Genomic DNA, 16,827 nt, shown 5'->3' with positions numbered 1-16,827 from the left:
TCACTCCCGATAACGCCCACAAGCGGTCTGATTGGCTAAAACTACTCCCCCGCTGAACTTTCCTCTCTTGCTATTGGCTTTGCGTTGGTGTCAGTCAACATGCTTCCTGCTTCACGGTGCGGAGTGTTGTTGAAGCGGAGTTGCTTTAAATGTGAGGGGAAATATTGAGGGTAGGCGTCGATGAAGTTGGTAAGTTAAAAGCCTACGGTGATTCGTAAAGTTAACTAAGTGTTCTTTTATTCGAGGATAAGGCATAAAGATACCTCGTACTATTTTAACGGTTTTCACTGACGGATTTCAGTTTGAACATGAATGAAGAAAGTTTAAATGTGAACGTTACTTACCTGCCGTTACCATCACTTGAGGTGAACGGACACGCTTCGGTTCTCTTGTCGGTACTTTGTAAATAATTGTAATTCTTAATTTTACAGGAAAATTATGGTTTAATTCTCATTTAAACCGGCTACATATTAGGACACTTAAAAGATGTCAGGGGCTCATGAGCAGAATAGGAAACGCCGCCCCCCCAAAATGTTCTTGATCTCGGCCGACGTCAAGGTGCAGGACCAGCTGGAAGGTACCATTCGGCTGCAGCGGGGGTTCATCTGCCAGGAGCAGGATTTGAGCAAGAGCAGAGGGGATTACCTTTGGGTCAAGGTATTGACACATATGTAGATTTATAGAATTACATAATCTAAACCAGAGTGTTATTAATTTATCAACTCAGGAGATCAACTACTATACTGTAGTATAGTAGTTGGCACCCCTTTCAATTTAAGGATTTGTTCCTTTTCTTTGTCATAAATGGCACTTTAAAGTAATAATTTAACTTTATTACCTTTTAATTAAAAAATTATTTGCAGCCAGTTGAAATATAGGATACATAAAACATGATAAAAATGTGCAAAAATAAGTGCTAAAACCAACCACGTAAGCTTATATGAAACAATGTACATAAGTGAAAGTATATCATTAAAGCTGAAGCATATCTAGACATCAGCATTCAACCTAGTTACCAATGGTTTATATGGAAGACTCATCATCAGCTGAGTCATCACATTTAATAGTTCGATGGCAGGAGAGATGAAGTACTTTCTCAGCCTGTTAGTCCAGGCCTTTGCTGCTGCGTAAAGAGGATGGAGAGGACACTGTTAAATGACCCATGCCTTTGGAATTGCTCTCTTTTTGAATCGATGCTCACCTTTTTCAAAAGGGTGGACGTACTTAGAATTCAGTTTTACAAGTGTTCTGTAGTTTCTTTCCCTTCTGTCCCACATATTTGCCTTTGTCCTATTTTTTCCCCACAGGTGTTAGACAATGGTACCATGGTCAAATTAGAAAGGAAGTTCTTGCAAGAAGTCCCGAGTGACCTCAGCGGCCTGTTGGAGCCAGTATCTGATCTGGATGCTCGCCTAAAGCTTCTAAGTAATACAGTAATATTTATCGAAGTTGTGTCACACATATAACAAGCAAGAGGAATAGTAAATATTATCAAAATAGCAGTAGAGGATGCAGCTGTTGTAACTGTGAAATGCTTATTTGCTAGCATTATTGTAATGAACATGTCTGTGCTAAAATAAGGAACATTGATAATCTTTGCAGTGGAAGTAATTATAGTTAATTATAGAGATGGTACAAAAAAATGTTACTAACTCAACCTGACATGCTGGAGCAGAAAAGCAAATTATCTACTGTTACCACTGCTCAATTTTTTTTTCTTTAATGTGGAACATGTGATCCTCATGACAGTCGGGGCAGACGCTGAGGGCAGAGTTCAAATATGGGTATTTTTAAGTGGAAAACGGGAAGTAAAGCGATATCACTTTTTTGCTTCATTCCCTGGAAATGACTCTAACACTGGCCTATTTTTGATAGTAATAATAGTAATAGTGAAGCAAACAACTTCAGTAAAATCTTAATTCTTTATTCAAAGCATATTTATGGACCTAAAAAGTAACCGAAAAGTTCCCAGAGAGCTTTAATCAAATGCAAATACCAATACCAGTGTTTGTTTCCTCGCTCTGTAGGGAGGTTATCATTGTTTTATTGTTCTGTGTTTTTCAGCCAACCCCAGGAAGCTGCAGCAGTTGGCGTCTTTGCCCCTCGATACCCCGCTGTGGGTCCACATGGGCCAACAGGGCGAGCTGGCAGAGGCGGAGCTTAAATACATTGGTCCACTGACCAGAGGGAGCAGCCCGGTGTATTTTGGGGTACAACTCAAGGTCTGTAAGGATTTATGAGAAAAGCATCCCACTGAGTTTGGAGGGATTTTATTTCATCGGGGTGTAAACAAGATGTTTAACGAGGGCACCATGGGCTCTAGGAAATTGCGATGGAAAATTTTTCACTGTTTTCTGTGAAGTGAAAATGGACCGACCTGCAGCTGTACCCATGTTTGCAAAGCAGAAAGTGCGCAATCACACCATGCTCGAAACAGACACCTGTCCCTGCTCATTAAACACCTTGTTCTCTCTTTTCTTGTTCTTTTACCCCGTCTCTGCTGCTCCAGGGTTCAGCGGCGGGTAAAGGAGTGAGCAACGGCTCCTATAAGGGTCAGCGGCTCTTCACCTGCCCCGAAGCCTGTGCCCTCTTCCTCCCGGTCAGTGACATCAGTTATCGCCACTGGTCTAGAAATGGCTCTGATCCACAGGAGCGACCCCGCGAGCGAGAGCACCAGCGCATCAGTAATAATCACCCCAGCAATGGGCACCATAGCAACAACAGCCGCCCAAATTATCATCAGCAGCAGCAGCAGCAGCATAGTCGTCACATTAGTTTCCACCAGCATCGTCCCAGCAGCCCTCCTCAGCCGCAGGCTTATGGCATCCTCTCTCGAACAGCTGAGTCGGCGCCCATCACTGCTCAAAACCAGACCCAGGTCCGAGGCCCTGCGTCACCCCCGCCATTCCATGTTGGCCAGCGGGTGTGTTTCCCCCTGGACGACATAGTCTATAGCGGGGAGGCGCGCTTCTGTGATCTCCTGCCTGGCCGGCCCTCGACAGGGATGTACGTCGGCATTCTGCTGGTCAGTACGACACAGGAGATGAAACTGTGATTATATGATTATAAGTTAGTGCAGGTTCTTTTTTTCAGTCATATTAATCATCAGAAACATTAATGGCTTATTTTACAAAAGCGAAACATAGAGGCAGTTAATCAAACAATGGGGACTTTTATGGCATATTATGGCAGCACAGTCAAAACGTAGTGGGAGCACTTTGTTCCTCTGATGGAAAGATAGAAAAACTTCCTTAAAAGTTATTCTGGTGTCTTGCAGAAGTCCAGGCTCACAGATAACATACTTATATTTTTAGTTTTATTATTGTTATTTGCACATAAAACGGCATAAAAGAGATGTAAAACAGATGTGTCAGGAGAGGAGATGTTTTTTTCCACATGTAGCAAACTTCACATTATATATTCTGTAAAAAATGTCCTTTAGTCTGATTTTGTATGTTTGTTTGGAGCCGCCAAGATTTTAGTTTTATGTATCACTGCAGTCTGTGTCTTTGTGACTGAACTTCCTTTATTATAACCTGGGGACTGGAACATGTTTATCATTATGTTTTTCTAAAAGTCTTATTTGCTTCTTTTTGTGGATCAGTTTTATGTTTCGTGTTTTGACTCACAGGACGATCCTGTTGGTAACTGGGACGGGCATTACAAGGAAGAGAAGCTCTGCCACATTCCTTCCCAACCCTATGGATTACTACTGCCAATCACCAAGGTTTCCTCAGGTACAGCATCTGTTTACACAACAAAGCCTCACAGCTGCTTTTGGGCATTACACCCTTTTATTATTTTTATTCTTTATAAGCGAATTCATTCTCAGGAACACCTTAAAAATATGTATGACGGTTTATTAACTATCCAGTCCTTACAATCAAGCTTCTGAGCAAGCTAGTCCAGGTTAATTTGGCAGTTATTTTAACCCCTGACCTTGTTAATGAATTGTATTGTTCTTAAAGGAAACTGAATCATAGACCGAAATCCGTCTGTTTTTAAAACTAAAATCCCCACATTTTGATCTGGTGTTTTTCCAAGCTTAAGAATGTAAACATTAAAAGCTCATGACAAAAGGAACCTGCTGGGCTTACTTCAAGCACACTCGCACAGAGCCAAGGATATGGTTAAAGTGCCTTTTTTGTGTTTGGGCACATCAGAGTAAAATATGTAACAAAAAAATCCCAAAAAGGGAAAAAAACGCGACCTGGTTGGAAAGAGAAGTAAACCAGAAAGGAGGGTTGTGATTCCTTATATAGGCCATATAGATAAGAAGATATTAGTTACTAAAAGTGATTAAAAACTCATGGTTTTTCTGAAACATGCAGGATATAAAACATATTTCAGAAAGGAATTATGATGGGAGGGTTTAAAATGGAAATCAGATTGAAATCTTAGAGTTGACTATTGTAAAGTATATTTTGTCATTATGAAGTTGTAAATGGTAAATGTGGAAACACAAATATGTGTGCACCTGAGCTTAAAAGTCTGACTTTTTTTTTGATTTCTCAGAGCCAAAATCTCACCGTCTTTCTCACCAAATGCCAAAGTCCATCCTGAAGCCAGCACCACCCCCCGTCACTAAATCAGGCCCCACATCACCATCCGCCCTTACTCCCAAGGTCGCCTTGCTGCCCCCGAGCAGACCAGCACTTAAACCCCCTCCACTGCCGCCACCGAAACCCACCCAGAAACCCCTGCATGCTCCCCCTCTCCCGCCTCTAAAACCCCGCAGTCCGACATCGCCCACTGCTGCAGAGCAACTGCAAAACACCAACGGCGTACACGGCCCCCTCTCCCCGCTGAGGTCTCCAGACAACCCCAGAGCCGCTGGGGAGAATGGAGAGGCGGGACTGGAGGGTGAGCTGGAGGTGGGCTCCATGGTTGAGGTGAACGACCCTCCCCTCTTTGGAGTTATTTGCTGGATTGGACGGATCAGCGGGATTCCTGAACCAGTGGCAGGAATAGAGCTGGTGAGGAGAGTTTTTATACTAGTTTTATAGTTTTAGGTTCATTAATCTTTTTAAAGATATTATTTAGTGTATTTTCATTAATGTATGTAAACAACGCAGAAAAGAGGCCTGTATTTAAAGTCACAATCAGATGACAAAGTTTTTTTTCCATCATAAAGACAAAATTTTTAGAAATGTAACAGGAATCTGTCATCTGTAATGCAAGTTTTCTAAATCTAAAACAAACAATAAGAGTTGGATTTTAGTTGTGAATTTGATTCTACATGACTAATACATTTCATTTCCTTTTACCTTAATTCTGCGCTGTCTTTTGGATGATGTCATTTACCCATGTGTCCTTTAGGTGGCACGCACGAAATCAACTTTGTTTTGATTCTTTGATTTTTACGTTAGCATCAGTCACATAAAAAGATTTGCTTTGACATAATATACTGATAGATTGAATAGTGATTGATATAATGTTGTATTGCAGTGTATCACACTGATAACACAAAGCCACTGTGTGTGTGTGTGTGTGTGTCAGGATCAGGAGCTGTCTGCAGGAACAGACGGCAGTTACCTCGGTGAACGTCACTTCCGTTGTCCGGCCAACAAGGGGCTGTTTGTCAAGCTTCGCAACTGTAGGAGGGACTCCAGGTTCCCCGCACCTGAGACGCCTGTCAATCAAGTGGAGCGGTGCAACTCTATAGGTGAGAAAACACGGTTGCAGTGTCTGACGTCTCTGGGTTTGTGAAGGGGATGCTGGATACCAGAAAATGCTCATATTGAGCTTCATATGGAGCCTGAATGGTTTGTGTCACACTGTCCTCTGTGGCCCTGCGGCTCCCAGCCTTTGCAGAGTGGGGCAGTGAGCGTGTGGAGGAGCACACCCCTCCTGTGGACGGAGACGAGGCCAGAGAGCTCTACCACGGCTGGAAGAGAGGCATCCAGGGTCACCTCAACTCCTGCTACCTGGACGCTACGCTGTTCAGGTAAAGTCTGGGACTTCATCTAGGGAACATGTCAACATTAAAAACAGCTTAGTGTGCAGCTCTTGAGAACAATAGATGCATCAGGTCATAAATGTTAAAACTCATTGAGAACGTGTGTCAGTGGTTTACATTTAGTCCCTCATAAACACTGTTGACCTGCCATGACAGTTGTGTAATCAGTGGCATATTCCTATAAATATACATTTGTGTAACTTCTCTCTGTTGCTGGTTAATGTGTAACACAATCGGGATTTAATTTATAACCAGTTTGTAAAACTTTTTACACAGCTTTGTTGCTCTAGATCCTCAGTTTATAGTTGTTTCTCCTTTTTTTTTTTTTCCTACCTCTTATTTTCTGTTTTTACATTTCAGGCTGAATTTGGATGAACACAAGGACTAAGTATTATTATGTATTATTACTAACCTGTGTTTCTGCGTCTCTCTCTCCAGTCTGTTCTCCTGCTGCAGTTCAGCAGACTGGGTGTTGTTTTGGCCGTCCGACCCAGACACTGACCAAAACTCCAGCCAGGCTCAAGACCTGCTGCGCTGCGAGATAGTCAACCCCCTTCGAAGGTCTGTAAATGTGCTTGTGTGTGACTGGCTCTATACATCAGTCATCGGTGTGTGAGAGTGTGACAAGGATATTTTTTACTATAAATGTGATCAGAATCATTTAACACAACACGCTGGAATCTTAACAAAACTACAACAGACTTGATCCGATTATTGATTATTGTCGTACTATTCTTATGTTTTTATTTAATTCGTGTGTAACTCATCACATTCCTTGTTAGCATGTTTTTTTTTTTTTCATACGCAAGGCTTTCCCTAAACTGTTTGTGTACTGGTGTGTTTCCAAGGTATGGCTACGTGTGCGCCAGTAAGACCATGGCCCTGAGACGACTGCTGGAGGCTGCCAACAGCGACATGGGCTTCACCAACCAGGAGAAAGGTGTGTGTGTGGGTGTGTGTGTGTGTGTGGGTGTGTGTGTGGGTGTGTGTGTGGGTGTGTGTGTGTGTGTAGACTGAGGAATGCTGACATGCTGCTCTTGTTCTGTCTGTCAGATCCTGAAGAGTTCCTCAACAAGCTTTTCCAGCTCCTCAGAGTCGAGCCGCTCCTCAAGATCAGGTTGTGTCACAGCCACTGTTTGGTTTATTTTTTTCTCTTCACACACTGTCATGCAAAAATTTGCCTGGTGTCATAAAGTTTTCTCTGCTCAGGTAAAAAGACACTGACTCAAACACTGGATTAGAAAGATATTAAATAACTAGTGAATTCATAGACGTAAAAATACTCTGAGGATGATGATTAGTGTTTGATCTGGTTTTTCTACCAAAAAGGTTTAAAAATGTGACTGAGATTCAAGGTGAGCACAGGAACTTTCCCTTTTAGACTCTGCACATGGATCATTCTGTACAGTGGAGGTTAAATATCAAAGTGAAATAATAATTATAATATTAATAATAATAATAAGCAAAACTAATTTCTGAGTAAAGGGGATCTGTAAAGAAGGTTTCTCCTTAATCTCAGTTACTGACACCAACTCCTCATTTTCTTTTCTTCTTCTTCTTCTTCTTCTTCTTCTTCTTCTTTCTTCCAGATCAATGACTCAGGAGCCTCAAGAGTGTCACCTCTACCAGCTCTTCCCACCTACCCTCGCTCCCTCACCCTACTCGCCCTTACCCCAATCACCACTTGACTCCCCCATCCCCCTTTCCTCCCCATCGTCCAATCGGATGAGAGTCGCCAGCGTCCAGGCCCTGCTGGAGTCCTCCTTCCTCCACGCTGGCCTCAAGTTTGTCGAGGTAACAGAAACACGCTGAAGATTTCAGAGCGGGGGGGAATTTAGTAGCAAAGTTCAGCCTGTTGTTAAAAGCAGTTTTACCTTCTGAGTCCACATGCAAAAACATTGATAAGCTCATATATCGATCGCCCTTCAGGCTCCCTCCTGCCTCTTGCTGCTCATGCCCAGGTTTGGGAAGGACTTCAAAATGTTTGACGCCATCTTGCCGACGCTCAGCCTGGACATCACAGACCTGCTGGACGACAGTAAGGACGATTTCAGGAAACTGTCGACCGTTTCTGGTTTGATTTTGTGCAATTCAGCTCCTTTTTCAGTTGATTTAGTTTATTTGTGTAAGTTTACATAAAAATTATTGAAGTGAAGCTAATATCTCAGGTTTTATTTTAATTTGTTTTTACTTTTTTTTAGTTTTTATTGAAGATGACCTCAGACATTTTTTACTTTATTCATGTACTCTCTCCATCCTCATCTCTCTCCAGCTCTGAGGCAGTGCAGCATCTGTCAGGCTGTGGCTGAGTGGGAGTGTCTGCAGTGTTATGAAGATCTAGACATCATGCCCGGTCGTCTCAAACAGTACTGCCCCACCTGCAACACACAGGTAAAGTGTGAATACATAAACTAACCAAATCTTAACCAAAAATCCAAGTTTCAACACAACTGATGTTTGCTGTTTCCTAAAGTCTCCTCCTCTCTGTTGAGGTGTATTGATTGTTACGCTTACAGGTTGAAATGATTATGATATAATGATAAAGATGTAAAGCACTCTCAGCCTCATTTTCTGTCTCATGTATCTGTCTGCCTCACATATCCACTCTGTCTTTTCTGTTGATTATCAGGTCCACAGTCACAGGAAGCGGACGTCCCACAGCCCGGTGAAGGTTCGTATTCCCAAGGGACCGTGGACCGGCCCTCTGCACTGCACTCGCCAGCGAATGTCTCTCTTTGCTGTGACCTGCATCGAGACCAGCCATTACGTGAGCTTCATCAAGCACGGCCCCCTCCCCACCGACTGGCTGTTTTTTGACAGTATGGCAGACCGGGAAGGTGAGAGCTCTTACATTATCGGATAAAACGTAACACAAGGACAAAAAAAAGAGAAGCTGTTTCACTGTGTGCTCTCCCCCAGGTGGCGAGAACGGCTTCAACGTGCCCCGGGTGAATGCGTGTCCTGAGGTGGGTCGCTACCTCAGCCTATCGGAGGAGGAGCTGAGCAGAGTGGACGCCGCCTCTTTACAGGAGCCCGCCCGCCGCCTGCTCTGTGACTCCTACATGTGTCTGTACCACAGCCCCGAGCTCAGCCTGTACAAGTGATATGGACGGTCAACACAGACACACACAGATCCGACATGCTGTACAGCTGATTCAGACACGTGGTCCTCAGGTTCTTCGTCTTATATCACTGTAGGAAGAAAACATTGCACTCACAAAATATTAACTATTTTTTCTTGAGATTAACAAAAACCACTCTTGTTTTCTACTTTTTTATTCAGTAAAATAGGAAATGTTCAAATGTTCAAACACAATAATCTCTTAGTATTTTTCTGGTGTTGTACAAAAAGAGCAAATACATGTCATTTGTGGTTTTCAGGATAGGGAGTCGTAACTTGTGAAACTGAATGCAAATAATTATTTATTAAGCACAAGACAGAATGTTTTTTCATTTAGATTGGTTAGAAGAGTCTTTGAGGACTCTGGTAATATATGAAAAATGAAAATAGTGCTAAAATACTGCCTCAGAATTACATATAAAATCTTCAGACAAAATAAAAGTGTGACAGTCATCCAAATTGACTTGAGAACAGCAGTATGACCCACATCATCTAATGTGCTGAATGAACAAATTGCCTGTAGTGTATTGTTGGTTAAGGAGCTTTGTACACTCATGAACTTGGTGGTAAATCAGTCTGATGGGTGTCAGTATTGATCTTTATAGCTGAGTTTACCTGTGCCTTAATAATGCTCACACACCATACAGAACCACTGTGCCTGTAACCTATAACACACAGACACTTTACACTTCAATTTGCACTGCTTCATTTACATGTCAGCGTCTGTATATAATAGCATTGCCTTAAACTGACTGTAAAGATTGCACCCAGATGTTTAAACTTTTGAATTGTTTATGGGTTGTTTAATGTAAAACAGCTGTAAACAATGAGGATAATGTCCCAGATAATAAAATATTTCATACTCTTCTAGTTTGTTTATGTGTGTTCTTTCAGGTAGTTATTGTTACATTTTTTGTATTGTTTTTTATTTTTATTGAACTTTATCCACAAACGTGCAGATGTCATTCAATAGCTAGATACAAGGTGCATTATTGTGCATTTAGACATCACTCTACATTATATATAAATAAGTAAACAATAACAGTAAATAAAAAAGCAAATTATAGTTGCCAAACAAATCATCTTAATACAGCAACGTAACTATGCTGATTTTGTTTTTCTTTAGTCTTTAAGAGTCTCTAAACACATTTTTATTAGTTTTGAAATGAATGAAATATGCGGGAATCTCAAGTTTTTCAGATTCGTATTCCCCGAAGGTGCCACTAGAGGGCGTGCATGACGCAATAGCCGTACGTCAGAGTCAGTACGTCATCATTGCGGGCCCTGGAATCAGCGAGCGACGAGGGAGTCGACTTCTTTCCTCTGTCACTGCGAGCTAATTTTTCATTTCCTCTTAAAAATAAGGATAAAGGAAGCGAATAGCAGTGGTTTGAATGCTTCAGTAAGGTAAATTCGATGTTAATCGATGATGTGTTGGGTTATTTACACACAACGTTAACGTGTAGTGACCGTGACGTCCTGCTCCGTATCGTTTTAAATTTGTTAAAACGTCGTGTCGGTTCGATTTAATTCAGAGGTTATGTGTGTTTATTGTTGTGTTTATACTGCTTTTATTCGAACAACTAGAACCGGCGCATGTTGGTCATTGTTGGAACCACAGCGGGTCTTATTGTAATCAATATCCTTTACTTTTAATAGCTTTTTATGTCGCTAAACTGAGCCGATTGATTATTCACACAGACAGCTGGCTGAAAATATATTACTGCATTGACTACTAAAGATTCAGGAAAGCATGCACTGATGTGGTCTCTTTAGGTCGATACAGATAGAAAGGATGAAATATCAGTATTCACGTTTCCTACTGTCCTGAAAATTAGGTTTAATTCAAGTTTATTTCATGTTTCAAGCAAAAACATACAGCCGAATGAAAGATCATTCATCTCAAGACCATGGTATAATATGTGACTAACGATAAACATCACATAAAACATAGAAATTTAAAGGCCAAACTTAAAATCACCCTAAAACGATTTGATTTTGTTCAGATTAGAGTGCACATGGCAGAGAAATAAGACTTCACTCACTGGTTGTAAAAAGAGACCGTTACATGAGCGTTGCAGAGATGCAAGGGCTGGGGGTAATTAATCAAATAATTTTAATGAATTATCTACAGTTTCAGACGCACAGATGTCAAACACTTGCAGATTTTATCCTCTGAAATGTGAGAATCGGATGTTTTTCTTTGTCATGTGTGAAATATCTTTGAGTTTTGGTTGGATGGACAGACAAAACAAGCTGTTTCCAGATTAAAGTTTGAATGGCCGTTTTGCAGTACTGCTGAAGAAATGGACCAGTGAAAGTTTTTTAGTTCATTTTGGTCGGTAAATAACATGCATGAATTCTGATGTTCGGGTCTGCTGGATTCTGTCATATTCGTCTAAATTTGTTTTTCTTTACGTTTTGGATTAGTTTTCCTGTCATACACAGGTGTTCAGACTCTGCCCATCTTGATTATTGTCAACCTGTGTTTTTATCTCTCTAGGTGCTTTCTGTCTCTGAGGTCCAGCAGTGTAGTCTGTTGCCATGGCGTCTCCAGGGGGGCAAGGAGGAGGAGGAGCTCTGTCGACGAGAGGAGGCAGCGCGGCCCGGAGGATGAAGTGGGCTCTGGAGCTGAGCTTGGGCAACACGAGGTAAACGGAAACAGAGTCAATTCAAACACTTAAACATAAATGAATCAACTAGTAGCACTTGTTTTTTACTGCAATTTACTGTGCAAAGACAAAAAAACATCTTTGTGTGTCTCTGTCAATGTATAAATTGTATATGTCTTTTATTGTACACAGGTCTCTCTCTGTATCTCATGCACCAGCTTGTGACCTTTCATGCTTTAACAATGATTTGTAACTTGTAGTGACTAGAGACTTGGCTCTTTTCTGTATTTCAAAAGGACTCTGTGAATGAAAGAGTCACACACCTGGGGAACAAAAGCTAAACTCTTTGTGTTACCTCTGTGCTGCAGGAGTCGTGGTGATCGGCAGGGCGGTCAGGGAGACGTCGTTTACCCCATCGGCTACTCTGAGAAACCCGTCCCTGACACCAGCATCCAGGAGACGGACAAGAACCTGGTGGAGAAGGTGAGGAAAGCTATTATTTGTTTCTCTCTTTTACACCTACAAGTATAACACAGTACAATGCATTGGAGGACTGTTGTATTAGTCGACATTAGTTTTAGCTAAGTGTACCTAATTAACTGGCACATGAGAGAGTATACATTCTACACTTTTCCTCAGGAGTTTTAAAGGACCATTTGTGGTGTTTTTGGTTTAGAAGGATAGTCTATTAAACAAACATATGAAAGGAGAGAAGTGATAATCACACTAATTTGCTGCTGAGTGTCATGCTCTGTCTCTCCTTGTGTTGCACAGCGTTGCTGGGACGTGGCCCTCGGCCCCTTAAAACAGATCCCCATGAACCTGTTCATCATGTACATGTCGGGCAACACCATCTCCATCTTCCCCATCATGATGGTCTGCATGATGGCCTGGAGGCCCATACAGGCTCTTATGTCCATGTCTGCCAGTGAGTATGCAGTATTCAGATAGTTTAATATATTTAAATTATAATCAGCTCACATCAAGTTTATTTCTGCATCAAATTTGTCCTCTTGTGTCTCAGCCTTCAAGCTGTTGGAGAGCTCCAGTCAGCAATGGCTTCAGGGCCTCGTCTACCTGATCGGTAACCTCCTGGGCTCGGCGTTGGCCATCTACAAGTGTCAGTCCATGGGACTGCTCCCAACACACTCGTCTGATTGGCTGGCTTTCATAGAACCGCCTCAGGTAAACAATACGATGAATATAATAGCAAAGAGTCTCTCACTTTTTATGGTTTGTTTCTTTATGGTTAATGATGCTTAAAATACCAGCAAGAGGTCACAGAAAAATACCAAGTCAGGCATGTCGTGCCAGTCTATTAGGCAAATGAGCGCCGTCAGTTTGCATAAGACAAGCTGATGCAGAGCTACACAAGCTGTCCGTCAGCTGATTGATTAGCTCAATGTTTTGTTCCATTTTTTGTTTCCCGCTTGTTGAGATATCACTAAGCCAAAACACACACACAAGCCAGCAACTGAAATATAGTTATCTATAATAATGTTGCCTTTATTTGATAAGAAACGTGTTCTAGACCTGTTCATTTTGAGCAAGTTCCCCTACATGAATCTAACTTTTCAGGTTTTGGGGGATTTGGTCCTCAAACATCCTGACAGTCTCGTATGTGCTGTTCACTTTTAGACCAGCAGAGGGCAGAAGATGCTCATTTTGTTATTACATGTTGAATCGTGATTTATAAAGTCATGTGCAGCTAGTTTTTTTTTTAAAGATATAAATCTAAAAAGCACTTTGAGTGTTTTTTTAATAATGGTGCATTTTATCAGCGTTTTCTGTCACATGGATTTGGGAGGAAAAAAGTTTCACCGTTCTTTAAAAGAAGTAACTGGCAGTGTGGCAGAAACCTGCAGCAGTGTGCTGAGCCAGACACTCCTTCATATACAGAGGGTGGGCACAACAGCAGGAACACCTCAATAATATGATATAATCCAGATTTTCCCTGAGGATTTTTGTTTAACCATGGTGGTGGAAAACAGTTGTTAAGTATATGTTGTATTTGCTGTGTGAAATAGTGCTCCTGCTCTTTTTCCCTAAAGACTAATTTTCTATTTGATAAAGGTGTATTAACCTTTATGATGTCAGGGGAGTGGTCTCTTTAAGGCCAATACAAATATTGACATTTGAAAAATCTGACGATATCTCAGCCGATATTAGTCTTTACACAACCTATAACATAAGTAAACATTTTCGATAAGTTTATCTCTTGTTTTTAACAAGTGCAACCAAGAAATGTGCTGAGGAGGATGTTTTACAGCTGAAAAATAAACTTGTCACTGATCTTTGGAGGACAAACTACACAGGGGTGACACTGTGTTTCAAAAAGGGTAATAAAATATATAAAAGCTGAGATGTATAAATTATAGAGAAAGGAAATAATAAAATACATGTATAAAATGTGTGTATTGAAAATACATAGCAAATGTAGCCATCACTTTGTGGTGTGCTTGGATGATATTTATTTCAATTCAAAAAAACCTGCAGAACCCATATTAAACAAATGATGGACCTGCTTCCTTTCCCATATTTTCTCCTGCTGCCGTCTTATGGAGGAAGTTGTAAATAGTAAATTACATCCATTTAAAGTTAGATTTCTGCCACTTTCTAGTAACAGCTGAACACAAACTCAACTTATCCATGTTTGTCTCGTCTCAACAGAGGATGGAGATCATGGGCGGAGGGATGGTGTTGTGAAGACGGACCGTGAAAAAGAAAAAAGATTGAAATACTTAACAGAGGTTTATATACTGTTCATTCTCTACCTGCACCACACAGCCAGACGACCGGTCACAGTTGACATGGAACACAGCTGTTTTCTTTCTTCTCCAAAACAGATTCAAACCTCTGCAGTGGCAGTTACAACAGGCGAGATGTTTGTTAAATCAGCTGCAGGGTGTGCGGTGCAGCTTTAGACCAAGGCCTCGTCCACCATACACACATTTTGTTTGCCTTCCTTGACAGACGCATTAACATTATATTACTTAGCTCTGCTGCTCTGCTTCATGTCTTGAGCTCTGCTGTTTCCCATTGCTCTTGTTTTAATCTCTAAATAAAGTTTTCAAAGCCAGTAGACGACTGTTGAGCTACTGTAACTTACTTAACAAGCACCGGCTCAAATAGGAGATTATTTATATCCATTTTTTCCAGTGCAAACATCATTAATAACAACTTTATAAATCCTAAAAATTGAGTCCCAGTCAGTAAAGTGTTTTCATTTTTATCTTATTAGTTTATGTTGCAGCAGGATAGTGTTTTCTTCATTTTTCCTCTCTTCATTTTCATTTTGTTTCTCAACTTATAGTGAAAAGCTTCATTTTGTTAACATGATTCCCACATGCAAACCAGCGACATTTACCAACCTGTTTAACTTATAGGTCTGTTTAATTTATACTGATTTGCTCTATGAAAATGTTCTATGAAATAAATCCTTATTGGTTAAAGTAAAAATATTTTCAACTGTGTCAATAAACGTGTTGGATGAAAAAAAAAAAACTCTGGGCATTTTGTTTTGTTTGTTTCTACAGAAATATGTTGGCACCTTGTTCACACAGAAGTCATAATAAATATTAAATGACCTTCATCACGGACAATGAAAGAGATTAAAAGTTACCTAAAAGTCTGGCAAAGGTGTAAAGTCTTAAATTATCACAGCTCAGTGTTTATACTCTGCGAAACCCTTGTTTAGTAACACACACAGACATGATGCGATTGATAAGAAAAAGATGAGCTGCGGTGAAAACATATTTCACAGTTGTGCTGCATAGATGAAATTAGGAAAATGTCGCACTTTAAACTCTAATAGTGATGATTCAAACATAATAAGCCACTATGGATCTATACAGTGTTTTGCAACGTTGATGGGGTTGTTGTTCGAATCATGACAAAACAATGAATTTTTTTGCTCAAGATCATGAGATATTTCACTCACAACAACTAAAAAACCAAGTTCGATATCTCAAGATAACAATACGATTCAATAATTCAAGTAACGTTGTGCAATACGACAGTATAAACCACGAGACATGGTTGACCATAGTGTGTAATGTTGCATATCAATGAGCTTAAGCTTAATCGGAATATTAGATTTACAGGAGTTTTATTATTGTAATTATTAGTGTTCAGTTTGAACTATTTTGGCACATTCTTTGCATTTACTTTGTTGATATAATATGTTGTAATTTGAACCATTTACTGATATTATGAATAGTTTTGTCTTCTTATTAATTTGGTTGTGTTGTATTAAAATTATCTACATTTACAAATATGGTCCTTATTGTTAAAAAGGTTATTAACCCTAAAAATGACCAAAGGAGCACTGCATAACTGTAATGTGGACTAAAATAATCACTTTTATTAGATTTTCTTTTAAGTAATTGAAGGGGATTAAATAAATAGCAAGTACAGCTTGAGCTTCCATAGGAGCAATCCTACAATAACAAAATTCTGCCCCTGTTGCCTAAACAGGGTTTGTTTTGTTATTACTACCAACTAAAAATGTGGTAACTTGTACTGAGAGGTTGGCAACTTATAAATGCTACGTAAACACAACATTATATAAAAATGCAACCAGAAATAAACTGCGGTTTTAAAAACAAATTGACAGAATTTCTTTGATGACGACTCTCCTCGTCCCTTTTTAACCCATTTCTTTTCATTCTCTCTCCTATTTCTACTTTTTTAATGTACTGATTTGTGGGTGTGTGTTTATTCCTCAGAGGGAGTTTGGTATCAGCAGCAACACCCTGCACACAGAACAATAGCAGTCAGGTAGGGCAGAGGCTAAACTTGAGTGGCAGGTAGTTGAGAGGTTTTACAGCCTTTCTTATATTCATGGGTGATTAGGTGTAAAATGAATTGGCCAACATGCCAAAACACAACAAAAGAAAACAGATGAGATCCACGTGCTTCATTCGTTAACTCATGGGAATGTTATTGTTCTGTAATCTGTCATTTTTTGCTCACAGTACTGTGGTATTTCTCCACTGCACTTCCCAGACATCTCCTGTTTAACCCATGGCTATCTCTGAACAGAATAATGCAATACATTTACAAACAAAGAACATATGCTTTAATATATCGTCAGAGAAATGCTTGCAGTCAGACAGTATCTTGATTTTTCAAGT

At 40.4% G+C, this 16,827-nt stretch overlaps 2 protein-coding genes across 2 annotated transcripts; both read left to right on the top strand.

Moving 5' to 3' along the window:
* Positions 1-32: 32 nt before the first annotated feature.
* si:cabz01101003.1 (ubiquitin carboxyl-terminal hydrolase CYLD) lies at positions 33-9,947 on the top strand. The gene is made up of 17 exons (XM_056369111.1): positions 33-189; positions 432-657; positions 1,308-1,425; positions 2,065-2,222; positions 2,510-3,025; positions 3,632-3,737; positions 4,516-4,976; positions 5,500-5,665; positions 5,806-5,947; positions 6,398-6,520; positions 6,808-6,899; positions 7,013-7,076; positions 7,549-7,753; positions 7,889-7,997; positions 8,232-8,350; positions 8,589-8,796; positions 8,879-9,947. Exons 2-17 carry the CDS (start codon positions 487-489, stop codon positions 9,061-9,063), a joined length of 2,943 nt encoding a protein of 980 aa, XP_056225086.1. The 5' UTR covers positions 33-189; positions 432-486; the 3' UTR covers positions 9,064-9,947.
* A 404-nt stretch (positions 9,948-10,351) lies between these two features.
* On the top strand, positions 10,352-15,196 carry emc4 (ER membrane protein complex subunit 4). Its single transcript, XM_056368323.1, has 6 exons — positions 10,352-10,487; positions 11,584-11,731; positions 12,061-12,175; positions 12,467-12,620; positions 12,717-12,877; positions 14,363-15,196. The coding sequence occupies exons 2-6, from the start codon at positions 11,625-11,627 to the stop codon at positions 14,396-14,398; spliced, it is 573 nt and encodes a 190-aa protein (XP_056224298.1). The 5' UTR covers positions 10,352-10,487; positions 11,584-11,624; the 3' UTR covers positions 14,399-15,196.
* Positions 15,197-16,827: the final 1,631 nt, after the last annotated feature.

This window comes from Seriola aureovittata, chromosome 23, assembly GCF_021018895.1.
Source record: "Seriola aureovittata isolate HTS-2021-v1 ecotype China chromosome 23, ASM2101889v1, whole genome shotgun sequence".
Taxonomy (NCBI): Eukaryota; Metazoa; Chordata; class Actinopteri; order Carangiformes; family Carangidae; genus Seriola; species Seriola aureovittata.
Note: the sequence above shows the minus strand (reverse complement) of the source record. Positions and strands in the feature narration are given on the sequence as shown.